The 25,742-nt window shown below is 47.0% G+C and overlaps 2 protein-coding genes across 4 annotated transcripts; both read left to right on the top strand.

Annotated features, from left to right (window-relative positions):
- Positions 1–3,322: 3,322 nt before the first annotated feature.
- Positions 3,323–15,796, top strand: LOC120706473 (probable peptide/nitrate transporter At3g43790). Of its 2 annotated transcripts, XM_039991131.1 has the most exons (15): positions 3,324–3,559; positions 4,751–4,791; positions 6,472–6,532; positions 6,660–6,762; positions 6,883–6,985; positions 12,961–13,014; positions 13,096–13,158; positions 13,614–13,663; positions 13,746–13,821; positions 14,117–14,305; positions 14,458–14,545; positions 14,673–14,758; positions 14,831–14,938; positions 15,275–15,319; positions 15,405–15,796. In XM_039991131.1, exons 1-15 carry the CDS (start codon positions 3,388–3,390, stop codon positions 15,483–15,485), a joined length of 1,320 nt encoding a protein of 439 aa, XP_039847065.1. In that variant the 5' UTR covers positions 3,324–3,387; the 3' UTR covers positions 15,486–15,796. The 2 variants fall into 2 exon arrangements, with proteins under 2 accessions (XP_039847064.1, XP_039847065.1); XM_039991130.1 differs by having other exon boundaries at positions 3,323–3,559; positions 15,275–15,796.
- On the top strand, positions 5,860–23,995 carry LOC120706475 (calmodulin-1). 2 transcript variants are annotated; one of them, XM_039991135.1, is made up of 3 exons: positions 5,860–5,904; positions 20,060–20,180; positions 23,377–23,995. In XM_039991135.1, the coding sequence occupies exons 2-3, from the start codon at positions 20,105–20,107 to the stop codon at positions 23,748–23,750; spliced, it is 450 nt and encodes a 149-aa protein (XP_039847069.1). In that variant the 5' UTR covers positions 5,860–5,904; positions 20,060–20,104; the 3' UTR covers positions 23,751–23,995. The 2 variants fall into 2 exon arrangements, with proteins under 2 accessions (XP_039847069.1, XP_039847068.1); XM_039991134.1 differs by lacking the exon at positions 5,860–5,904 and having other exon boundaries at positions 19,887–20,180.
- The last annotated feature ends 1,747 nt before the right edge of the window (positions 23,996–25,742 follow it).

Raw genomic sequence — 25,742 nt, 5'->3', positions numbered from 1 at the left:
AAATGTATCCAACGGACCAGGCTCAATAGCTAGTGCGGGCATCCAAACACGGATAGCTTGCATCTGCAAAGCCTCGACGGGCTGACGGGCTAAATGTGACCCAACCAATCACATCTGTAGTTAATAATATGTGCGGACATTCTGTTCCGAGCCCCTACCTTCTCAGGATCCATGGATACCCCTCGAACACCACCCCCTCCCCCCTGCCATTTTTGGGACCAAAAAATGAAGAAGAAAATGAAAGGAGAAGAAGAGAATGAAGAGTGAGCCCCCTCTTGACTTGTGCTGGATTCGCCCCTGTATACTACCTCATCATTGGTAAGGCGCGTTTCTGACATTTGAGTTGGTCGTCCCTTTAAAACTAGTCCTGGATATTGATAGATTGATCCATCATCTAATGATGTCAAAGAATCACGGTTGCCTCCGACCAGCGGCTCATGTGACTGCGAAAAATTTAGAATTTGTGTTTAAGTTTGCGAACTTTTTAGGCATTGATCCTCATACAGGGTCAATCTAAGTCATTGACATAGGATTAGGGTGTCAAATCCAGAAGGTTCACGAATTGGAATCCAAATTCTGAAATTTCCATGGTATAATGTTCATGTGAGCTTTAGCCTGAAATGACGTAACACCGACTTCCTCAATCTAGCCTATGTGTCAGCTAGTAGCTATGCTACGAAGTGTGTCCTAACAACTGAAATTGGTCACTTGTGCTGTGTTCAAACTTAGAGCATCTCCAAGAGACTTTAAATTAGCATAGCCAAATTCTCATTTAGCTAGTCATTTAGCTAGAATTCCCTCTTTATATCTTTTCTTCCTCCAATAGACTAGACACATCTTCTCCTTCATATCCAACTCTTCTCTCTATCCAACTCTCTTGCTCCCATCCATGGCGGCAGCTCACCCTCAGCCGCCGTGCTCCAGCCCCGCCGCGTTGGACCGCCTCGCTTTGGGCGTCGGGCCGCCGCAGTGCTCCACGCCGCCGTAGAGCTCCGGCCCAGCCGCGTCGTGGCGCTGCACTCTGCGCCGCGCCGCACTTGCGCCAGGAGGTCGGCCCTCGACTTTCGGACCACCGAGGGAAGAGGAGGCGGGGCCGCGGGAGGGCGCGGGACGTACGGGAGCAGAGGAATAGCGAGGGCGACGACTAGGTTATACGCCGATGACTAATTTGCAGTAGGATTATACGCCGACGTGCTGGAGTAGAGGAATAGCGAGAGGGCGCGGGATGTGGCGTCGCCTCACAAATTGGTCCTGAGGCCATAGGGGCTAGGTTCGAGGTAGGTTCGGCCCGGCCCATTCTCATCATGACACCGTACTACATGTCAAAGTCGGATGCATGACATTGACACACAGCTAACAAGAATGATCTTTGTGCCAACTTTATGTCGTCATATTTGTTAGGCCTTCTGTAGTGTTGCGAGTGATGCTAATTTTTCTCTCTTCATTTGAAACATTACTCTAGACCAACATTGTGGAGCGTTGTGCCCAGAGTGATGCTCCAAGAATAGAGAGAGAGGGGATTTAAGCGTCACTCCTCACGCTGTGGCAAGTGATGCCAGCTCCAAGCGATGCCCACTAAAATTGGAGCGAGGCGAGAACAAGCTTTGGTGCCCATTCAATAAAGAAGTATTTTGTTGCTTCCCGTGCTCACCTCATCCTCCGCATGCTGTTGTTGCTGCTGCAAAAAATAACAATACTTTATTCTTCTTGTGGGTCCAACAGTACAGATAATTTTGATGCCTGAGATTTTGCACGCTGCAACTATATTCGGTGCCCGTTTGTTTGCTGTGGAACCCTTTTTTTTTCATCACTAGTACACTGTGGAGGGCCTTATGGTTCCGAAGAAGTGTACAAGGCTGTAAAGAAATTTTACTAATTTGAAGTACTAAATGAAGTCTATTTACAAAAATTTTTGCACAAATGGATTGTAAATCGCAAAACGAATCTAATAATGCTAATTAATTCATGATTAATCAATAATTAAATCATAAATTAAGTAGGCTCATTAGATTCGTCTCGCGATTTATAGCCCATCCATGTAAAAAATTTTATAAATAAATTTTATTTAGTACTACATGCATATATCGAAACATTTGATGTAACGTTTTTTTTATTTACGAGTTTATGGGGGCGGAAATGAACAGGGTCTTGCTAGCTAGTCCGAGCAAGAAGATTTCGTAATACTAGTCCGAGCTGTGTGGCCGGCCTGCGATCCAGCCGCCGCCGCAGCCAAACCGCTCGAGACAGTCATGTGTGCGGGGCCCGAGCTTACGTAGCCGCCCGCGCGCGCCCATTAATAAAAGCGATCGCGGTCGCGGTCGCGGTCGCGGCGGCGCGGGACGGACGGACGGACGAGACGAGCAAGCCCCCCGTAGGCAGCCGGACCCCAAGCTGCCAACCAGCGCGGGCTACCCGACCGGCCCCCGCTCCCCTGCGCTAAGACTGTATCCAATGGTACTCTCTAAAATCCACCCTCTAAAAGGAATATTCTCCTCCCTCTAAACAGATTCCGCACTCTATATCAAAATCATCTCCAACAATACACTCCATACCACACCCCCTATACCCCACCATCCAATATTTTATATTTCCTTCTCCAACTAACTCCAACTACCTATTTCCCTCTAATTACCTCTCCCCTCAAAACTAAAATAACTTGTTATTAATCAAAATCTGGACTCTCTCTCCTCCACTCGACGGTCCCACACACGGGTAGAGGCTGGCCGTACGCCCCCTACCTGTGGGGGACCTCTCTCCTCCCTCCAAAATGGAGGCCTGTGTAGAGGGCTCCATTGGAGCGCATACAGGCGTCCCCGTCCTCCCTCTCGGGGTAGGGGGCGGGATGGAGGGCGCCGCTGGAGACAGTCGACTGTCTCCAGCGGCGCCCTCCATCCCGCCCCCTACCCCGAGAGGGAGGACGGGGACGCCTGTATGCGCTCCAATGGAGCCCTCTACACAGGCCTCCATTTTGGAGGGAGGAGAGAGGTCCGCCACAGGTAGGGGGCGTACGGCCGGCCTCTACCCGTGTGTGGGACCGTCGAGTGGAGGAGAGATAGAGTCCAGATTTTGATTAATAACAAGTTATTTTAGTTTTGAGGGGAGAGGTAATTAGAAGGAAATAGGTAGTTGAAGTTAGTTGGAGAAGGAAATATAAAATATTGGATGGTGGGGTATAGGGGGTGTGGTATGGAGTGTATTATTGGAGAGGATTTTGATATAGAGTGCGGAATCTGTTTAGAGGGAGGAAAATATTCCTTTTAGGGGGTGGATTTTAGAGGGTACCATTGGATACAGTCTTAACCTCGCCGCCTCCCATCCCGCCGCTGAGGCCAATCACTACCCGGGGTTGGTTGGTTTGGGTTGGGTTGGATCCAGCGGGGCGCGAAGATGGGCGGCGGAGGAGGAGCCACGGCGGCGCTGGGGGAGCCGCTGCTGGTCGTCAGGTCGGCGTACCGGCCGCGGTGCCCCGGGTGCCGGGTGGACCGCCTGAACGCGGAGCGGGAGGGGGTGTTCCCGCTCAAGGACCTCTTCCTCATCTGGCTGGTCACTGTCACCTGCAGTAAGCTATAGCTGCCGCCGCCTCGTCCCCTCCGCTAGCTGGCTTGTTGCTTGCTGGTTGGTCTCCTGTTCCTGTTCGTCGCCGGCACCGTTTTTCCCCGCTCCCGGGGACTAGCAATTTTGAGCCGCCGCCTTCTTCCGGCTACGAATAAATCACGCGGTGGCCGGTGGCGGCGCCGTGAGCGTTTTTGTTGCCTTCAGTTAACGGCGTGCGGCATATATACCGTTTGCTACACCCATCATACTCATTTTTTTTAACGAAGGAAGATTTTAAATATGCTGGGGGATTGTGTTTAATTGGAAGAGCATTTTCAAACCGGTGTGCTCCTCTTTTCTTTTCTTTTTAAAAAAGATGCGCTCCAGATTTCTAACAATGTTTGTAAGGTAGCCGAGGTGTTTTTTATTACTCGATTTGACCCTGGTCGGCGACGAGATCAAGGCTCATCTCCCAGCCTTTGTTTCTTCCAGATTCGATTTGGCTTGGCTCGTGGGTTCCACTGAGCCTGCTGTGTCAACAAATCTGCTGTTGGGGTATACTAATATTCAATACCTATAAAACTTGTCAAGAAAGTTGCACTAATATTTTAATCTCCTCGTTTTTCTTTCCTACGTGGAAACCTTAACGAAAGCTTGTCGACGGTCGACCCCGTTGCGGCCGCCCGAGTGTGTGTGTGTGTGGTGGTGGGGGTGGGGGGGGGGGGGGGGGGGGGGGGGGGGCTTTCGAGTTTCGAGTGCCCGGCCGGTGCTGACGTGCGTGTCTCGTCGTGCCTTTTTCAACGCTTGGAATTCGGCGTGCCATTTTTATCTCGCATCATGCGCACTCGCTTCCTCAGGGAATTCCTGCTGCCAAGCTGCATGTGCGTCGTGTGCCGTTCTCTGCTGTCCGTTCAAATCTGCTCTTTTGCCTCTGTTCGCTTTTGGCTGTGGACAGAAATCACTATTACACAGGTTAATGGTGTCACTTGCCACTTCTCAGTAACTGCTGCTTATAGTTTTGGGTGTGCTGTCACTGTAAGATTTTTTTTATTATGTTTTTCAGTCAATAAACTGTTGTTCAAAAAAAAAAGTCAATAACTTGTTTTGTTGGAATTAGGCGCATGTATTCGAATTTACTGACTGCATGCTTTTTGACTTGTGTGAGCTCTCTTAGTTATCAACTGGAAATGCACATAACCTTTTTTTTTATCTGCAGCGCTGCCGATCCGGTCTCTGTTTCCCTTCTTGTATTTTATGGTAAGTAAGCTCTTTTATTTTTATTTTATTCTATAAACATGAGCAGTGTTTTAAATCGCGGGCTATAGAATTTAGCAGCGGCATGACTGAAACGCTACGGGCGCTGTAGCGCCGCTATAGCATTTAGCGTTTTTCAATAAAACATGCAAGATATGGCTCAAAATATTACTAATTTAACAATTCCAGCAGATGTTTAACAAATACTTGTTCTGAGTTCTGACCATTATTCCAGGCCATAAAGCATACAGATTACAGAGTCAAAGAGAACATCACAAGTTCACATAAACGTCACAAGTTCTTGGACGACATCACAAGTTCACTGCCAGCTAGCAATATTTATTCAGAAGCACTTGCCTGTTGAATTCGGTGGTGTTGGTCGAGCATCAGACTGAGACATTGTTGCCGCCGGCCGGTGGTGCCGTGCAACTGCGAGTTCGACAGATCGATGTAGCTTGCAAGCAGGCACAGCAGCCAAGCAGTCCTCGCCTCTCCCTGGTCCAGCGGCCGCAGCTAGCAATCCCTCGGGGGTTGTGGGCTCGAAGCACAGGCAAGTTGCAGCTGCCACCGTCCAGGTCTCAGGCGAGCCGCCGCCGCCGCTGAGAGTTGCCGCCGCCGCCGCCGCAGCCCTCGATTTTTCGTGGGACAGACAGGGGAATGGGGAATAGGGAGCGCTAGGGTTCCCGGCGAGTGTTTTGTGCCTTGGTCAGTTGGTCGAACGGATTTGGGCCGAATCCACCCCTGAAATTTAACTCTCCTTCACATTCGGCCCACGGACAGCCTGATGGTTTTAGCGTCGCTAAACGCTACGCTCCGCTACTCGAATTAGCGCCGCCATATCGTGGATTAGCGCTCGTAGCGATGATATCGGACACATATGACATATCGTAGCGGCGCCGCTTTCCAGCCGCTATAGCGGCGCTAAAGCCCGCTATTTTAATCAGAGAACATGAGATATTATTGCATTTTTCATCGGACAAATTGGGCCAACTACAAGTAGAATCCGAATTTTCCATTCTTAACATCTGTATTCCAAGACCATTTCTCTCTCTCTCTCTCTCTCTCTCTCTCTCTCTCTCTCTCTCTCTCTCTCTCTCTCTCTCTCTCTCTCTCTCGACTAGGTAAGAACATGCACCTCATTAGTCATTACTAGATGCGCGGCAGGGTAGAGCATGTGTGCATGTGCTTTCCGTCTAAGGAAATAGTCCCAAGATTTAGTGAAGTTGGATATAGCTAACTGGGGTTACACTAAGGGTGTTTGAATGAGCCATCTTGTTTCCATTTTTATACTGAAATCAGAGGCTTAAACCGCTTTATGATTCGACATGAACCTGCTGGAGCCTGGAGCTGGAGCCTTACCGGTCTTGCCTTTTTTTCTAGACTTACATGTAATGATCCTGTGGTCTTACAATTAAACATGATAAAACTGACAACAGTTACAAATGAGCATATTCGTTTTCTTTGCACACAAGTGGACCTGTGCTATGGTGGTTCAAGGGCACTTTTCCTAAAAAAAACTCGACCAACCTAGGAGAAGCTATGTGGCATTGTAAATAAAAAGAAATCGGCACCTAAATTCGAGATAAAAAGAACTCAATGGTAAAAAAAATTCATAAAACTATTCTCTTCTTTGTGAGATTCATAAATTTATTATCGTTTTAACAATGAAATTTTTGCTTGCAGATAAGAGACCTGCATATTGCTAAACAGACCCAAGATATTGGATTTTATGCTGGTTTTGTTGGTGAGTTTTCTGTAAAACATACTCCTAGCTCGTCTTCTGTGTCTATCTGCTAAAAGAACTGGAGCATAGCAGTGTATAGGTGTTTATCTATCATTATAAACTCATGGTGATTTTGCTATAAATGAAGGCGCTTCATATATGTTTGGAAGAGCAATCTCCTCAACAGAGTGGGGAATTGTGGCCGATAAACATGGCAGGAAACCGGTTATCATATTGACCCTTGTTTCAATGTAAGGATCTTCTGTGGACAAAACACAGTCCCCTCTGTATACGTGGTAACATGGGCTTTTCTTTGGGCTGTACTTTTGATGATGCACCCATAATTTTGGCACTTCTTTTCTCTATTTCAGAATTGTCTTCAATACTCTCTTTGGACTAAGCTTAAACTATTGGATGGCATTAACCACGCGATGTCTGCTCGGGGTCATGTGTGGCTATCTCGGCCCAATTAAGGTACCTAAACATATATGGCTACCGTGACCCACTGTCATGTTCATTTACCTCTGTTCACTAGCTGCTTATGTTGGTGTATATGTGAGCCCATGTATAAAGACTCATCTAGAGGCCAATGTATAGGAACTATATATCCCACACTTTTAGGGTTTGAACGAATACACACAATTATTCTCTCCAATATGGTATCAGTCTAGCCTTCTCTCTCTTCTTCCTCCCCCACCTCCAGCCACCGCCGCCGCTGCCCCTCCTTCCCCTCTCCTCTTTCCCCCCTTTCTTCCTTCCCCCACTCCTCTGCTCCGGCCATGGGCGCGTGGCCTCGCCCGGCCCGATTTGCCGCCGCCGCGGGCGGATCCCCTGCTCCCGGATCTACCGCCGAGGGGGGCTGCAGGGGCCGGCGCCACCGCGGATGCCAGGGCCGCCGCGGAAGCCAGGGCCACCGCCGCCGCGGGTGCTACCGCTCTGGGGGCCGCAGGATCCACCGCTGCTGCCCTGGCCGCCGCCCGATCCGGCCCCTGGGCCCTTGCCGCCGTCCCTGGCGGCATAGGGGCTGGCGCAACCGCTGTCCAGGGCGGACAGGGTGCAGGCTACGCCCCCGACGCCCCTGCCCCCGCCGCCCCTACGAGCTGCAGCAGGCGCTCGCGGTCGGAGGGGCCGAAGCCGCCGCCCAGGCCGCCCAGGACGCCGCTGCTGCTGTCCAGGCCGCCTAGGCCGCCGCCGCCGCCCATCGCGCCGCGGGCAAGCAGCCCGCCGCCGACGCCGCCCTTCCTGAGGTCTTCCCCGCGCCGGCCGCGCTCACGCCCTCCGTGGGCAGCAGGCCGACGCTGCTCTCGCTGCGGCCCTCCTCGCCGCCAAGTCGGAGGCTTCGGCGGCTCAGGAGCGGGTTCGCGATGCTGCCCTAGCTTGGGAGCGCGACCGCGCCACGGCCGACGCCCTCGCTCTCCGGGTCGCCGAGGCAGAGCACTACTTCCGTGTCTCCTCCGGCCAGCTACCCGTCATCCCCGAGCACGGCGCCTCCTCTTCCCACCAGGCCCTACCTACTGGATCTGGACTCCGGCACGACCCGACCGACCCCATGGTCGCCCAGCTCCACCTCCAGGCCGCCGGCGTCCAGAGCATAAGGGCCCTGGTCACCGTCCTCCTCGACCCCACGTCCTCCTCCTACGGACGCTGGCGGGACCAGGTCATTCTCACCCTCCTCCGCTACGCCCTCGATGACCACGTCCTCATTGACACGTCGATCGAGGCACGGGACGTGGTGTGGCTGCGCCTCGACAGCGTCGCCATGTCCTAGATCTTTGGGACCATCTCCCTAGATCTTTAGGACCTCGTCAGGACCCACGGCGGCACCGCGCGACAGACCTGGACGGCGCTCGAGGGGCAGTTCCTCGGCAACGCCGAGTTCCGCTCTCTCCAGCTCGACGCCACCTTCCGCACCTTCGAGCAGGGGGACCTCTCCGTGGGTGAGTTCTGCCGGTGGATGAAGGGCATGACTGATGCTTTTCACGACCTCGTGTGTCCAGTGTCCGATCGGGTCTTGGTGCTCCACGTTCTGCGGAGCATGAGCATCACCTATGATCACCTCAAGACATGGATCACCCGCCAGCGGCCCTTCCCCTCCTTCCTGCAGGTCCGGGACGACCTCACCCTCGAGGAGATCACTAGGGGTCTCGTGCCCGGATCGTCCTTGTCCACCCCCACCGCGCTCGTTGTTGCTCCACCGGCTTCCTCCGCCGCTCCTGCCACCTCCCTCCTTGGTGCTGCTCCCGCCGGGCAGACCGGAGGTGGGGGGCGTGGACGTCGTCGACGGGTGGTACTGGTGGCCCTGCTTCTGGGGGTACCGGTACCGGTGGGGGCCGTCGGGGCGCGCCGACTCCGGTTCCCGCTCCCGCTCCCGCCCTGCCCCTGGAGGTACGCCCTGGTCATCCTTCAGCAACACATGGTCAGGGCGCATCTCGATGTGGTCGTTCTAGGGTCCGGGGGAGGGGGGCTCGTCCTCAGCTCCAGCCGGCGGCCATGTTCACCGATGCTGCCCCCTGTTCGCGCCGTCCTGGACCCCGCCCACTCAGCCCAGCCAGCAGCCGACCTGGCCTGGGGGGTGGGACCAGGCCGCACTAGCGCAATCCTTCAGCACTATGGGGCTGACGCCGCCGGTCAGTACCGAGTGGATCACCGACTCGGGTGCCTCCTTCCACACCACCCCAGATGCCGGTATCCTCTCTTCTGTCCGACCCCCACAACCCTCTTGTCCTTCTTCCATCATGGTTGGTGATGGGTCTTGCCTTCCTGTCACCGCCGTGGGTTCTGCTCCTGGTTCTTTTCATCTTCCCAATGTCCTTGTTGCTCCTCAGATGGTTCACAACCTTCTTTCCATTCGCCAGTTTACTGCTGATAATTCTTGTTCCATTGAGTTTGACTCTTCTGGTCTTACTGTGAAGAATTCGGCTTCCCGGCGTCCGCTCCTCCGATGTGACAGCCCGGGGCCCCTTTACACTCTTCGGCTTCCTGCTTCCGCTGCTCCGCCTTCGACTTCTTCTTCGTCTGCTGCTTTTGCCATGACGCCTTCTTCCACCACCTGGCCGCGACATTTTGGCTCAGCTCAGTCGTAGTACCGATGTTCCATGTACTAGCGCTCCTGCTGAGCACCTCTGTCATGCGTGCCAGTTAGGTCGTCATGTTAGACTTCCTTTTTCTTCTTCTTCTTCGCATACTGCGCATGCCTTTGATCATGTTCACTGTGATCTATGGACATCTCCTGTACTCAGCATGTTTGGCTATAAATACTATCTGGTCGTGGTTGATGATTTTTCTCATTACTCTTGGACTTTTCTTTAGCGCGCCAAGTCTGAGACCTTCCCCACCCTCCTCCACTTCTTTGCATGGGTGTCCACTCAGTTCGGCCTCACAATTAAGGCCGTCCAGTGTGACAACGGGCGTGAGTTCGATAACTCCACCTCCCGTTCCTTCTTCCTCTCTCGGGGTGTTCAGCTGCGTATGTCTTGTCCGTATACCTCTCCTCAGAACGGCAAGACTGAGCGGATGATTCGCACGACGAACAACGTCGTGCGCACCCTTCTGATCCAGGCCTCTCTGCCCCTGCGCTTCTGGGCTGAGAGCCTCCACACCGCCACCTACTTGTTCAACCGTCTTCCGTCCACTGCTTTTCCTGCTCCCACTCCACACCACGCTCTCTTCGGTACCCCTCCTCGCAACGACCACCTTCGGGTCTTCGGGTGTGCATGTTACCCTAACATCTCCGCCACTGTTTCTCACAAGCTGGCGCCCCACTCGACTCGTTGTGTGTTTCTTGGTTACTCCCCTGATCACAAGGGGTACCGATGCTTTGACCTCACCTCTCGCCGCCTCCTGATCTCCCGACACGTCGTGTTTGACGAGTCGGATTTCCCCTACTCCTCCTCCTAACCCCGAGCTGGAGTCTCTGTTTTCGACTGACCCAGTGGTTTAGCCACCTTTACCTGTCTATTCTTTCCCTGCAGGTTTTCCCGGCACCCCGGCACCGCTTTCGGTGATCCTTGCTGCGCCAAGCGCGGCCCCGGTGCCCGCTGTCGCGCCACGCGCGGCCCCCGGACCTCCGGTCGTGCCGCGCGCAGACCCGGTGTCTCCTGTTGTGCCACGCTGGCCCCGATGCCTTCCCCTGCACCTGCGCGATACGCTCAGCCGGTGCAGGTGTACCGGCGTCGTTCGGCGCCGGCACCGACGCCGACTCCGGCTCCGGAGGCTCCTGCGGCGCCCACACCGGAGCTGTCGCCGCCGCCGCCGCCTCCTCCACTGACTCGCTCTCGAGTCAAGCCGGCGGTGTTCCACCCGCCAGTCATCCATCGGAATCCTCGGCATATCCATCCCATGGTGACTCGGCGGATGGCGTCTCAGGCCACGACTCTCTCTGCCACCAGGGCAGAGCCGCGGGTCTCTCCGGTACCCTCCTCTGTTCGCGATGCCTTGGCGCATCCTCACTGGCGTCGCGTGATGGAAGAGGAGTACACGGCTCTGCTTGCCAACCAGACGTGGGACCTCGTGCCGCGTTCATCTGGTTCCAATGTGGTCACTGGCAAGTGGATCTGGACGCATAAGCGTCGGGCTGATGGCACACTGGAGTGCTACAAGGCTCGCTGGTTTCTCGGGGGTTCACTCAGCGGCCTGGTCTGAACTATGATGAGACATTCAGTCCAGTGGTGAAGCCTGCTACTGTGCGCACGGTCCTCTCGCTTGTGCTCTCTTGCTCTTGGCCTGTGCACCATCTGGATGTGAATAATGCGTTTCTTCATAACACTCTGTCAGAGACAGTCTACTGCTCTCAGCCAGCGGGATTTGTGGACTCCAGTCATCTAGACATGGTCTGCCGGCTCAACAAGTCTCTCTATGGTCTGAAGCAGGCTCCTCGGGCTTGGTATTCTCGGTTCGCCATGTTCCTGCTGACATTGGGGTTCACCGAGGCCAAGTCTGACACGTCTCACTTCATCTACCGCCGTGGGGATGAGACTGTCTATCTGCTACTCTATGTCGATGACATTGTGCTCACAGCCTCCAGTCAGCAGTTGCTTCAGCGTGTCATCTCCTCTCTGCAGCAGGAGTTTGCTACGAAGGATCTTGGTCAGCTCCACTACTTCTTGGGCGTCACTGTTGAGCCTCGCCCGTCTAGCCTTCTCCTTCACCAGCGGCAGTACGCACTCAATATTCTGGAGCGGGCCGGGATGACTGATTGCAAGCCATGGTCCACTCCTGTCGACACTCAGGCGAAGCTGTCTGCTGATCTGGGTGATCCTGTGGTTGATCCTACTGCCTACCGGAGTCTGGCCGGTGCCTTGCAGTACCTCACCTTCACCAAGCTGGACCTCACCTACGCTGTTCAGCAGATCTGTCTCCATATGCATGATCCCCGGGGGTCACACCTTGCTGCGCTGAAGCGTCTCCTCCGCTACGTCCGTGGCACTGTGGACCTCGGCCTGGTTCTTCACCGCTCGTCCTCTGCTGAGCTGGTTGTCTACACCGACGCTGACTGGGCTGGCTGTCCGGGCACTCGCCGCTCCACTTCCGGCTACGCCGTCTTCCTGGGCGGCAACCTGGTCTCCTGGTCGTCCAAGCGGCAGCCGGTTATCTCCCGCTCCAGTGCCGAGGCGGAGTACCGTGCTTTCACTAACGGCGTGGCGGAGGCATTCTGGCTACGACAGCTCTTGAAGGAGCTCCACAGCCCGCTCGCCAAGAGCACGCTCGTCTACTGCGACAACATCAGCACCGTGTATCTCTCCACCAACCCCGTTTAGCATCAGCGGACGAAGCATGTGGAGATCGACTTGCACTTCGTGCACGACAGGGTCGTCATCGACGATGTTCGAGTCCTCCATGTCCCGACCACCTCCTAGTTTGCCGACATCTTCACCAAGGGACTACCCTCCTCGACCTTCTCGGAGTTTCGCTCCAGCCTCAACGTAGCAGGTGGCTAGTTGTGGCTAGGGGGGTATTTGCCCTACGTGTACTTTCTCGTTGTCCAGTCTTGAACACCGCTGCGCCGGTTGTTTAGACTGCGGGGGGTGTTGCCTTTCTTGTTGTCCAGTCTTGAACACTTCTGCGCCGGTAGTTTAGACTGCGGGGGGTGTTGGTGTATATGTGAGCCCATGTATAGAGGCCCATCTAGAGGCCCATGTATAGAAACTATATATCCTATCGTTCTAGGGTTTGGAGGAATACACACAATTATTCTCTCCAATAGCTTATATAATAAGTTCCATATTCTTCTGTTTAAATTCTTCAGTCACTTGTAATTTTTTTTATTACACCTATTGTTGTAAGACACCTTTTTACAAGAGGACCATATTCCACAGACTCAGTTTGTTGTTTACTGATATAACACTACCTTTTTCTTGTTAGGATGCATGAGTACTATCTTAACAGGCTAACACTTGAACCTTGTTTGGTATCACTACAATTGATTGTGCTATTCCGTTTTGGGTATTCAGGCTTATGCTACAGAAGTGTGCCGGAAAGAATACAATCATCTGGCTTTAGCAGTTGTAAGATACTCAAACATTATTATTTTTTGTTCTTCTGTTTGAGAGCCCAATGTTCATAAGTTGCTATTGCTGATGTACCAGGTTTCTTCCTCCCGAGGCATTGGTCTCATTATTGGACCAGCTATTGGTGGTTATCTTGCACAGGTAATATTCAATCTGTGCGGAATAATAAATTTTTCATTACCACCTTAATCTGTATGATTTGACTATTCTTTCAATCTTTATTTATTACCATGATTAAAAACAATAAAAAGTGAAATTTGTAGCCTTCTGAAGTGGTTCTTGTTTGGCCTTTTGTTTTCTCAAAGATCCTTCTGTAAATTTGGAGTGCTTGAGTTGTCTGGTTTTCATTAATGATTACTCATGATGACATAAAAAGGCAGGACGTTCCTCCACTAATACATATTAGCTCAAACCTGAAACCACATTGATACATATCCATGTGGCAACATGTTGATTCTGTTCAATGTATAGTGACATTTAAGGTTACTATACAGAAAATTATCTGTTTGTTAGATTATTGTATTGACACACACTTTAGAGGAAAAACATCAATTGTTCTTGGAAGCTTATGTGTCTGTGGTTGGCTGTTGTATCAGCCTGCAGATAAATATCCAAGCATATTCTCTCAGACGTCTATATTTGGGAGGTAAGCATCTGCTTTGTGCATCTTGTTTTCAATGCCGATTGCTTCAGTTATGCTAATTATGTTATAACACGTAATTCTGTAGGTTTCCATATTTTCTCCCCTGCCTATGTATATCATTAGTTGCAGTTCTTGCTCTAACTGCATGCATCTGGTTTCTGGTGAGTTTTCTGTTCCTGTCTGCCCACCACGATCAATTCATATCAAAGAAAACATTATTTAAACTATAGATAAACACCATCATTTTATTCCTTTGTACACCAAGTGTGAAACAACCAGAGAACTCATTACATAGATTATTGAGAACCTATGTTCATTGAAACATGTATATCAAATTTGACATCTTTCTTTTACTGTTCAGCACTAAACATCTCTGCAATGCCACAATCCCTCCAGGAGGTCTTATTGTCATTTAATATACGCAATGAGATTTAGATTGCATGTTCAACATTACAGGAAACTCTGCATAAACACAATGAAGATACTGTTGATAACTCAGTCGAGGCTATAGAAGAATCTCTCGCTGGAACGGACAATGAAGAGAATGGAAATGGTGGATGTCTAGAATTATTTAAAAACTGGCCATTGATGTCAGCTATTACTTTATATTGTATTTTCTCTCTCCAGGATGTTGCTTATGCAGAGGTAAAATTGCCACTTCTTGGTTGAGTTGCCTTTCTGTTATTAAATTGCACAAATTATCTTACTGGCATGTTTGAATTTTGCATTTGTTTTTCCTGTATCCTTTCTTCCAGTGCCCTTGTTATTACTGTATCTGAACCAGGAAAAGCTTGCAGGTATTCTCTCTCTGGGCTGTCAGTGACCGATCGTATGGTGGATTAAGCTTTACTAGCACAGATGTGGGCAATGTCCTTGCAGCGTCAGGTATGTCGAAATGAAAAAAAAAATCACTAAAGATGGTGTTGGAACTCATTTATTTTTCAGGCATTGATGTTCTATTGTGCTGTAGACAATGCTAGATATGCTGACTATAGGCTTTTTTTTTGTTCAGGTCTCTTCCTTTTTCTATATCAAATGTTGGTTTATCCATTGCTTGCAAAATCGGTAGACCACATCACATTAGTCCGAGGAGTGGCAGTAAGACAATGCACTACATGTTCTATCTAACTATGTTCGACACTTTAACTAACTAGATATTCTGACGTGCAGATATTGACTATACCACTTCTTGCTAGTTATCCATTCTTTCCTTCATTGTCAGGGTTTGTTCTTATGTTGGTAGTAAATTTCACATCTTTCCTGAAGAATACTTTCTCGGTGAGTGCAAAAACTTAATTTTTTACTTTTGCTGTTTAGACCAAATAGGCAAATTTCAAGTGTGATGCTGCTTAACTCAGTGATGGCTAAGCCCGTCAGGCTTATTCAATGCAAATCATGTTTCTCCAACAAACTTTTCTCTTATGTGCTAGGCCCATTGTTTAGAACAAACAGATAAGCTTGATGCCACTAGTAGTTATTCATATTTAGCTTGATGCTTCAAGTGCAGCACTATTTTCTCTACGATTGATGAACATGTCATGGTTACATATTTCAAATTAGTGGATGCATTGTTAGTTATTACAAAACTTATTTGTGCCCTTATGCTGTTTTCAGGTAACTACCATTACCGTGTTCAACATTTTAATGAATGAAGTGGTGGTAAGTTCCACTTCCCAAAAATGGGTAATTTCTTTTCCTATATTCATGCATATGAATGTTTCTAACATCAGTAAGCGAAAAACAGACTCAGAATGTAAGAGCGGCAGCCAACGGCATCGCTGTAACACTAATGTCCATCTCTAAAGCTGTTGCAGGAATAATGTGAGTATTCAGTATTGACGTCTGAGTATTTTACGAAGCATGCATTGCAATCTTGCGGAGACGATTCTTAGTTTGATTAGTCAGGGAAGCTTTTGGGGTTGCCATCTAATCCATATAATTCCATGGCAAACTGCACCTGCATCCAATTCGAACTTACTCCCTCCTTCGCTTTAGAAAGCATGCAGCCAAACCTCTCTAGCTTTGACTTGAATAGAGCTACTTGGATTATTCATATGGAAACATTATCACTGGGTTTGTCATAAAAATCATGTTCATGACATAGTTCTTTCATAATGTTTTAGGACTCTTTTCATATGAATGTAGTCTAAGTCGCGTATTAGTAGAAGCTATATGTCAATGTCCGAAAGCCCACGACTTTACAAACAGATGAAGCTGTTCCTATTTTCAGACCTAAGGTCATACTAAATTAATAATTCAAGTCACACACTCCCATAATCTGCCTTATTTTCTTTTATAAAATTAACTTCAACTATAACTATTTGTATCAAAATACTTCGAAGTTGAAGAGAAGTATCCAAATGACATGGCTTATTGTAAAATAAGACATGTTTGTAGCAATGAAATACCACAACCTACCCTATATGATATATGAGAATTAGAATTCTCTATGATATGCCTTTCCTATAAAGGACCTGAAATACCTTGCTTACGTATCATTGGAAAGTGCATTAACATAAATACGGCAGTAAGCAAAGGCAGTACAAAGGTATGTAAACTATAAAAACGAGTAAAAGTGGATTGACTCACAGTAGCACTTCCACGTAATCTTCTAAAGACCTAAATGGGGGGCGATTTTTGGCCCCTCATCGAGCCACGCCATCAAAAAAATAAGGGCTGTCCGATCGGCCAGCAAAGAGATCTAGGCCGTTGGATCGCATGTAATTTTCACAAAAAAGTCCCTCAACTTTTTAGAAATTAACCCGCAGTCCGTATATTTTTATGAAAAAAACCCTGAACTTTTTACAAATCAACCCGCAGTCCAAAATTTTGCCAAAAAATCTCCTAACTTTGTGAAAATCAACCCATAGTCCCTGCATTTTTACTAAACAAACCCTAAAATTTCTACAAAATAACCTGTAGTCTAAATTTTATAGAAAAGTCCCTCAAGATTACAAAAATCAACTCGCAGCCCATATATTTTTATGAAAAAGACACTGAGCTTTTTATAAATCAACCCGCAGTCCAAAATTTCGCCAAAAAGTCCCCTAACTTTGTGAAAATCAACCCATAGTCCCTGCATTTTTATTGAACAACCCCTAAAATTTCTAAAAAAGAACCTGTAGTCTAAAATTTTGTAAAAACATCAATAACCTTTGTAATAATCACTGGTCTACAGTTAATGGCGCGGCAACGCCGCGCCAGCCTTTCTAGTAATTCCACTAAAGGGGATCCTATTACTGGAATCGCTTCAGGTACACTTGTCACAATTTTGACTGCCCAATAACCAATTTGATCCCAAGGCAAAGAATAATTTCCTCTGAACCATCACCTATCACTAATGAACCATCACCTCACCATGTTTAATATATTTCCTCTGCAGATTTTCATGGACCCAAAGGCGCCAAACAGCTTCATTTCTTCCAGGTACTACACAGGAGGATCTCTCTTCATTGTATCCACCACTGGCTATCCCACACCTCTGCTAACATCTGCTCTGCTCCGAATCTTTGCAGGCGACCACTTGGTGTTCTTCATGTTGAACGTGTTCGCGGCTACCGGCCTCGTGTTCACCTTCAGGCCCTTTTTTGTCCGAGGCAGCGCGAAGCACTGAGACATGAACCAACTCCGGCGGCCCCCATGTGTGGATGGGTATCCTATACATCCAGGGGCAAGGCGATCTATATTTTTTCTTCCGGCGCAGGCGCAGCCGAGCCTCTACGACTCGGGCAAAGAACACAAGTGTATGGTTCACAGGAAAGCCGCGTTGTAATTTTTGCAATTTCTGTTTCTTCTCATCCCATTGAGCAGCATGCCGCTGCTGTGCGCTGGAAGAACATTCTGCTGCCGCGCACGTTGCCCAGTTTTTTTTTCACGCATTGACGCATGTAAGTAGTGTAGAGAAATTGTGCTGGTCCGGTAGGGGTGTGTGTATCGTCGGTAGTGGAGCATTGATTTTGTAAGAAGGCTACGGTGCCCTTTTCACGGGCATGACTGACGAATGAATAAGAAAAGGAAAATACGCATGCGAAGAAATAAAAAAGTGAGCGGGAAAGCTGTCCGGTGGGACGGGGGTGTCACCCACTCTAGATTTTATGTTATTGGGCTTAAACTGTTCAATAAATTGGTCAATTTTTTAATTGTTCTAGCGATAAAAAAATTGTTCGGGAACAAAAAAAAATTTGTTTCGAAATAAAAAAAGTAATTATTGAATTTTATGCAATGGTTTGACTGCCAGTAGCCCGAGCGACTCATAATATTTGCCGGTGGGACGGCTTGTTTGGGGGTGAGAGAACAGTGTGCTTGGGCCCTTCACTCCACGTGGATCGCTAACTATGGCCCTTGGGCCTGGCGTTTGCTTGCACTTGCACTCATCAGATGGGCTCGCGAGAGGGATCAGATTCATGGGCTGACAGGATGCGCGGTTACGACCGCGGGCTCGATGGGCCAGAAAGAAACGATCTAAGGTTATTTCTAGGCCCAAGTTGCCAAAGCCATAATTATGCCTTGCTGTATTTGGTTTGAGGAATTTTTTCATTTTTATATTTTAAAAAAACAAAATTTCAAAAATATATGCTGAATAGGGAAAATTTTCAAAAATGGGTGCCTGTCGCCCATTAGGAGGGCGACAGGCACCCTGTCGCCCATCCAATGGGCGATAGGACCTAAATGTAAAAAAAATTTACATTTAGGTCCTAGCGCCAAGGGTGCATTAAACTGTGAACTTGTAAAATCGATATAAAATCGTAGAAAAATCAAAAAAATACAAACTCAACTGTTCTGAATTCTATGAAACAAGATCTACAACTTTTGTTACATAAAGTTTTTTATTTTATCAATGTATCTTGCTCTATTTTAAATACCAGTTTAATACACTTTTATTTAAATCTCAAGATACATCCTTTGGATGCATGTCATCTTTGGCCACGGTGTTGAATATGGTGAGCATAGGCTTGTACAAAATTGGTAGGCCCAGAAAACATTTCTAGAATAAGTTTTTAAATTAGATCTTGCAATATGTCTAGTTTAAATGAGTTATTTATCCATGCTGCTATACTGAGTATTAGAATACATAACTTTTATTGTACCATTATTTTATTTCCTAAGAGCTATAAAAAAAGTTTGGTAAATTTTAGATAAGCACAACTAGACCAAATGAATTATTTCAGATTTTTCTAGGTACAAGAACTATTTTTCTTGATTTAGATACATTGATCAAATGAAAACTTTATGTAACAAAAGTTATAGATATTATTTCATAGAATCCAGAACAGTTGAGTTTGTATTTTTCTGATTTTTCTACGATTTTATATCGATTTTACAAGTTCACTGTTTAATACGCTCTGGGCGCCAGGATCTAAATGTAATTTTTTTTACATTTAGGTCCTGTCACCCACTGGATGGGCGACAGGCACCCTGTCGCCCATTAGGGGGCCGACAGGCACCTATTTTTGAAAATTTCCCTTTTCGACATATATTTTTGAAATTTTGTTTTTTTTAAATATAAAAATGAAAGAAACGCTTTGGTTTGACATCCTTTTTATCTGTTCTTTCACTTGAAACTTGGAAAGTTCAAAACTGCCCAAGAGTCACAAGCCCGGCTCGGGGCGATCAAAATCATGGACCCTTTTTTTTCAGGTGATGGGCCTGATTTCATGGATCAATGCTTAGCTCTTTTTTTTTTACGAAATATAGGACAGACGCAGACGCTACAAACATACGCATAGTCTTAGAGTACACGCACATAACTCTACCTCTATTAGCACATTCGAGAGACTGAGCATATCCTCAAAATTAATGAAGTCACCACTGAAAGAATAGTGCCGGTTAAATTCTAAAATAAATTTAAGAAAATGCGAGCACTATTGTCGAGTCGAACTCTGGTACGCAGTTTCCATCATAAGGAATCTTACCAGCTGAGCTACGCTTAGTTCGCCAATTCTTAGCTTTTCAAACTCGAAGTTTTTAATCAATCAAACAATAGATTATAGTACTCGTATTTTTCAATTTGTAACTCCTACTATCACTCTGTTCGGCTGCAATCAGCCAACAGTATTTTTTTCTCACACAAAACCAGCAACAGCCACCCGTCATAGTCAGCCAATAGTATTTTTCTCTCACAACAAATCAGCACCAGTCACAGCCAGCGAAACAAAATAATTATTTGTGATCTGTAAATATTAGTGACATGTAATAAATAGAGTCCATGCTCTCAGTTCCAAGTTTTCCACGAGGAGAGAGACTCGCGCGCCCGGCGCGGGCAGGAGCACTCGCGGCAAGTGTCGCGTGGGTTCGGTCGGTCTCTGCGACAGGGTCTCGTCTTCTCTTCTCCTCCGGTCCTCCCTCGTGGGCTGGGCTCCTCTCTCCCACTTCCTCCATTCGCGCTTCGCCTCTCTCTCTCTGCCCGTCTCCACTCCCTCCGTTAGATCCCTCGCCCCGGCTGCCATGGCGGACCAGCTCACCGACGACCAGATCGCCGAGTTCAAGGAGGCCTTCAGCCTCTTCGACAAGGACGGCGACGGTATTCCCATGCGCGCTTGCCCCCCTCCCTCTCGATGCGTGCCTCCCTCCCTCCTTTGCTTGATGTGGCGTGGTAGATTCACGGGCGCGACGGGAGATCGTCTGGTCCCTGGCTGCGTCCGTTGCGGCTTGCACCAGGCGGATCGCGGGGGTAGATTTTGGGATTTTTTGTCCACGGTGTGTGTCGCTGTCGAGATGTAGATGCAGATGCAGATCTCGCATCCTTCATCTCCTGCGGGCTTTATCCTGGCAATAGCTCCGAGTAGGATCCCAAACGGGGAGGGAGATATTGCCCTGTGTCCGATGAGGGTTTGCTCAGCTGGCCCTGGAGTGGCGAAGTGGGCGTCTGGGCGGAAATGGCGACGCAGATCGATCAGCCGGGTCTAGGATGGGTCGCTTGGATGTTCTGTGGGAGTTCAGCTATGTAATCATCACGTACATGGGAATTCCCCTTTTATGGTAGTAACTGGGATAGTGCTCATAGAGGTCACTGAATCTGTGAGGGGTGGCACCAACCAACGTGGGTAGCACGGACGCTTTGCTTCCGGATGCTGCTGCCAGGGGCGGAGCTAGAAAGCCCCTCCAGCCCAGGCTAAAGCAGTGAACAATACCAGGTTAATTAAAATTATCCTAAAATAGTACTCCTTTGGTCTAAATACTACACAAGCTTACATGGGATGGACCGAGCTGGACCCGTGCTGCAGCACGCCCAGCATGGGTCCTGGCTCCGCCCCTGGCTGCTGCCTGCTACTTCAAGGAGGTGAAGGGCGCAACGTGGTGGGATCCCACTTGTGTCATGGCTTGTGGGAGCATGGTGAGTTACTAGTCAGTAGGCATGGGTATGGCAGAAAAGGTGATATGTGGTGCGTTGCCGGTGTTAGGGATACGGAACCAGTGCATCTAGTGTTGGAGCTAGTTGTTTTGGGTCTTGTGACATTGCATGGCATGGTGTTACGCTGTACAGCCGTTAGCGCCCTTGGCAGGCTGTGGGTAAAGGGTGCAACTGCTGCTTTGGATTTATGGGGGACGTATGGTTGATCCGCTACGCGATCCTGTTTACTGTGATTGTGTGGTACAAGAAACAGTTCATCAATTTGCTGGACAAATTATGGCAAAAGATCTAGCACTATCTCTATTTGCTAATGAATCCAATGGTTGCTGGATTTGGTGAAGTTACCAAAATGTATCGTCCACCATTCGGAAGTTGGAAGTAACTGGATTAGCATGTATGTAGGAGTAATGATATCTATGAATGCGCTTGCACGTGGACTAATCTCGTCTCATTTTATTGATTATGAACTATTGGAGTTATTGAGGGGACTTGCATGTGAATAGTAAGCACAATAATTGCATCATAACCGTATAGATTACATCTGGATTGGGGAAAAAAAATCTTGGAGTTGCTTTCTAGTTAAATACAATTGCCTATTTTGCACTGGTTTTACCTGGTTTTTGTTTATTTTACTCCCATATAAAACATACCAAAATTGCATTTAGGGTTAGGAAAATAAAGTTACCCAGCTGTGAACTGCAGAATCAAGACCTAGAACCTTAGGAGAAATGCCCAACCGTGTTTTATAGTGAATACATAACTGTATGATACGCTATCACTAGTTAAGTGTGTTTGCTGGCATTCTTGAAGAACTTGCATTTTCATTTTGCCAGGCTTTGAATCGATTTAGGTCAGATCAGGGACAATCCCTAGGACTAGTCAGTAATTAAGAAGCTGCAGATAATTAGCAGGTCTCTAGTGGTTTTCCGGTTGGTCTACTTTTCTCTTATTGCTGATTATTTCCTCAGCTTCCTTCTGCAGTATTGTATAATGCTTCGAATCTATATGATGTATGCATAGCAGCAAAACTTACAATTCTATAATAACTCCAACGTCAGGAAATCTTGTTCCTTGGGTCTACCAGTCAATATAATCTGGTCCAGTGCATTTCATATTTTGTGATGCCATGGTGTGACATCTGCTAGCATTATAATGATAAGAAAAAAAAATTGACCAACCTAGGAGGAATTAAGGTGTCTCTTAATTAGAAGAAATATGCACTCAAATTTTGAGCCGAAGTGGACTTAAACCTGGGTGAGTGGGAGTGTGTACCCACCAATTGAATCTGCTAGAATAATATGTTGTCAGAAGGGTAGTCCAATGTTATTCCTGTTGCCTCAAAAAAGTTTTCAGTGCTGCCGCTCATCTAGTGTAGCATTGAACAGGCACTATTCTTCACACTGTAGATATTGATTAGCATGTTTAATATATTATACTATTGCAACTGTATGATGTAAGAATAGTCAAAAAGTCACTGGAAGCTTAATTGTGTAGCTATAGATATCTCTTAACTCACGATATTCAAAGCATGGAGTTGACTTTCTGGTTTCTATCCCAGTATACTGTGAACCAAAATTCTTCTTATATCATCAATAAGTTGTTGGTGGACCGCGTTTGTGTTTTGCCTATGAAAACATGATTCTTTAATATCTTTTGAGGCATTTGTTTTGCGTAGTATTTGAAATTTTTTGTAATTTTCACCAATCATCATGATATATTTTCATGCCTTTTCAGTTTCCAGGCATTAATAGTAATCAAGTCAATTGCATATTTTGTTCCTAATCAATCTTCAGCGAAATTGTAACCCACATAATTAGGCCTTGAATGAAATTTCTTCCTCTTTTCTTCCCTTGAGCATTCCTTGCATCCTGATAAAGAAAATCTAGGTAGATTCTTATGCTGTGTAGGTAGTTGACTTTTATCCATTCCGCTGATTGTCTTACATAGGTTCTGCTGGATGGCCTAGTAAATTTCTTCTTGGATTGCTGTCTAATGTGTTATAGCTGCCTACCTGTAAAAGGATCTGTACCTGTGAGATACATTAATATACAATGATACAATGTCAGACAAAGGATAACTGTGGTGTTTATGGTTATAATAATGTTGTCAGTTACAGGAGCTATCCTGTAGCACCAGTAGTGTGGTGTGCTTTTTCTGCCCGAGGCAGGTACAGGGATTAACTAATAGTTCTCAGATCACCTATCCATTGTAATAGTTCCCAAATCATCTTGATTGTTAACAGCCTTACATGATTGGAATGCCTCATAGTATTTCCCCTGTTATTTTCTGTATTTGCTAATTGCTTTATTAATTTAATTAATTTGAGATTTGAGAAGCAGTAAGTAATGTTTATCTCATGTAACAGGCTGCATCACCACCAAGGAGCTTGGAACTGTGATGCGCTCATTGGGGCAGAACCCTACTGAGGCTGAACTCCAGGACATGATCAATGAGGTTGATGCAGATGGTAACGGAACCATTGACTTCCCTGAGTTCCTCAACTTGATGGCACGCAAGATGAAGGACACTGACTCTGAGGAGGAGCTCAAGGAGGCCTTCCGTGTGTTTGACAAGGACCAGAACGGCTTCATCTCCGCTGCTGAGCTCCGCCACGTCATGACCAACCTTGGCGAGAAGCTGACAGACGAGGAGGTGGACGAGATGATCCGTGAAGCTGATGTGGACGGCGATGGCCAGATCAACTACGAGGAGTTCGTGAAGGTGATGATGGCCAAGTGAAGATGACCGGTGAAACTGATGTGCCCTTTTGAAGCTAGTTTCTCTCCTGATGGTAGTAACTAGTTTAGTGTTGAAGACTGACTGCATTTGGTTATCCCTTATTCCGATCCGTGCGCCAATGAACAGATCTACTGTTTGTTTTCTTCCCTGGGATTTTACTGTATCGGTAATTTATTTCAGATTCGTTTGCGATTGTATTACATTTGTGTTATCTGGGTAAAATGATCATGCCTTTCCCTTCCAAATTTAGGTGTTGAATTTCTTGCATTAACACGTGGTATGCAGGTGCGGCCATATCTGCTATGCTATCTGGTTTGGTAGTTGCTCGTTCTATTATCATTCTTCCGTTTTTATTTACAAGTCTTTGTCCTAAGTCAAATTTACACAATTGAACTATCCAACATATACACAATTGACATATACTTCACAGTGGATTCAATGAAATAATTTTGGTATCATAAATGTTATTATTTCTTTGTATAAATTTGGTCAAAGTTTACCAAATTTGACTTAGAACAAACTTATTATGATATGCAAAAACAGAGGGAGTATGAGCTTTAACAGAGGGAGTATGAGCTTTATGCAGCAATACGGAGTGATTTCGCGGCAATCCATGCAGGCACCGATGACTTTCCAAGTGAACACCCATGTTTCGGGGACAAGTTTTGGTCTAACAGTTGACTATTGACCATACTAGATACGAAGGAAGTATGCCCTCAAAAAAAAAAGATACGAAGGAAGTACGATTTTATCCTTCGCACCTGGCTTTTCCTACATTTGTAAAAAGTATACTATGTTCTGTTCATCAATTTAGTAGACTCCTTTACCTATCATAGAAAATTGATCGTCAGATTGGAAAAATGAAAGCAAAGCAAGAAACAGCACCAGCCTCTTGTTTCACGAGAGCTGGTGCTAGAAGATGACGATTAGTAGATTTGTCCACACACTCAGAAGAGGCAAAATCTGAAACAAGAATTATTCAACAAGGGAATTTGTCAAAGGAGCTTGTCTCTTTGACTCGATCTCCTCGTCTACCCATCCCCCCCCAAACTTAAGAACTTTTTCAAATACGGGATACTTTTTCAAAGATGGGATTCCCATTCCTTTAAACCTGAATAAACAAAACAAGGTGACCTCGCTATATTCATATAACGTAAGATAGACGTTTGAGGAAAGGCTTGTCCTTAAATAAATAAGAAGCAACAAAAAAGAAATTGACCTTTACTTCGGCACTTCGACGTGACGTGACATTTCAATTCCGTTTGCAATTAAATCTAAACAAGAAATGCATGCAAATTCTTCGATGAGTGTGGATTCTGTGAAAAATGCTAACTATCGCAGAGATACGTGAATGTTGGGTGGGTAAGTTAAGCATTTTTTTTAAAAAGTCCTAGTTGGTATATGCTATTTTTAAATATATTTCAAAATACTGGTGACTGGGGATGCCATGTTAGACTAGTCTCAGTGGGAGTGCCATCGACATAGTTACTTAGACTGAAATCTTAAGAACCGTGCCAGTGGAGTGTCATGGTGATGACCCTCTCCTCACATTTCATGACACTCCTCTCTTCTCTCTCCTCATATTATTGTTATATGTTAGCAAATTTAATATACATGACCCTCTCATTAACACTCCCACTGAGATTGACCTTAGGTGTCGTTGAGCTTTCCATATTACAAAACGAAACTGAGTTTGATTTGAGCGTGTAGTCATTTTTGTTTTCAGAAAAGAATTTGGAAAACCGTCGTACCTAATTCTCGTGCATTCGCAGTAGTTAATGCATGTCCGCAGATATCCAGAATTCACACGCACACACAAAAGCACAACATTATTGTTGACTTTCTTATTTTTCCCAAACTCCGGAACTGATCCTCCGAAGATCCGATCCTCCCAGCAATTTATCTATCCATCTCCCCATTAAAGAACTGATGAAAAGCCAATCTAAAGCAGATTAATTACCAAAAGTAGATACCCCATTAGGATTATACAAT

This window comes from Panicum virgatum, chromosome 5K, assembly GCF_016808335.1.
Source record: "Panicum virgatum strain AP13 chromosome 5K, P.virgatum_v5, whole genome shotgun sequence".
NCBI lineage: Eukaryota > Viridiplantae > Streptophyta > Magnoliopsida > Poales > Poaceae > Panicum > Panicum virgatum.
The sequence above is the reverse complement of the archived record's forward strand: the minus strand, read 5'-3'. Positions and strand labels throughout refer to the sequence as shown.

Coding starts and splice junctions, on each gene's coding strand:
- LOC120706473 (XM_039991130.1), top strand. CDS start 3,388: ATGGGCGGCGGAGGAGGAGCCACGGCGGCGCTGGGGGAGCCGCTGCTG. Junction 14,306..14,457: donor AGGATGTTGCTTATGCAGAG/GTAAAATTGCCA, acceptor AAAAGCTTGCAG/GTATTCTCTCTCTGGGCTGT. Junction 14,939..15,274: donor TCCTGAAGAATACTTTCTCG/GTGAGTGCAAAA, acceptor TGCTGTTTTCAG/GTAACTACCATTACCGTGTT.
- LOC120706475 (XM_039991135.1), top strand. CDS start 20,105: ATGGCGGACCAGCTCACCGACGACCAGATCGCCGAGTTCAAGGAGGCC. Junction 20,181..23,376: donor CTTCGACAAGGACGGCGACG/GTATTCCCATGC, acceptor CTCATGTAACAG/GCTGCATCACCACCAAGGAG.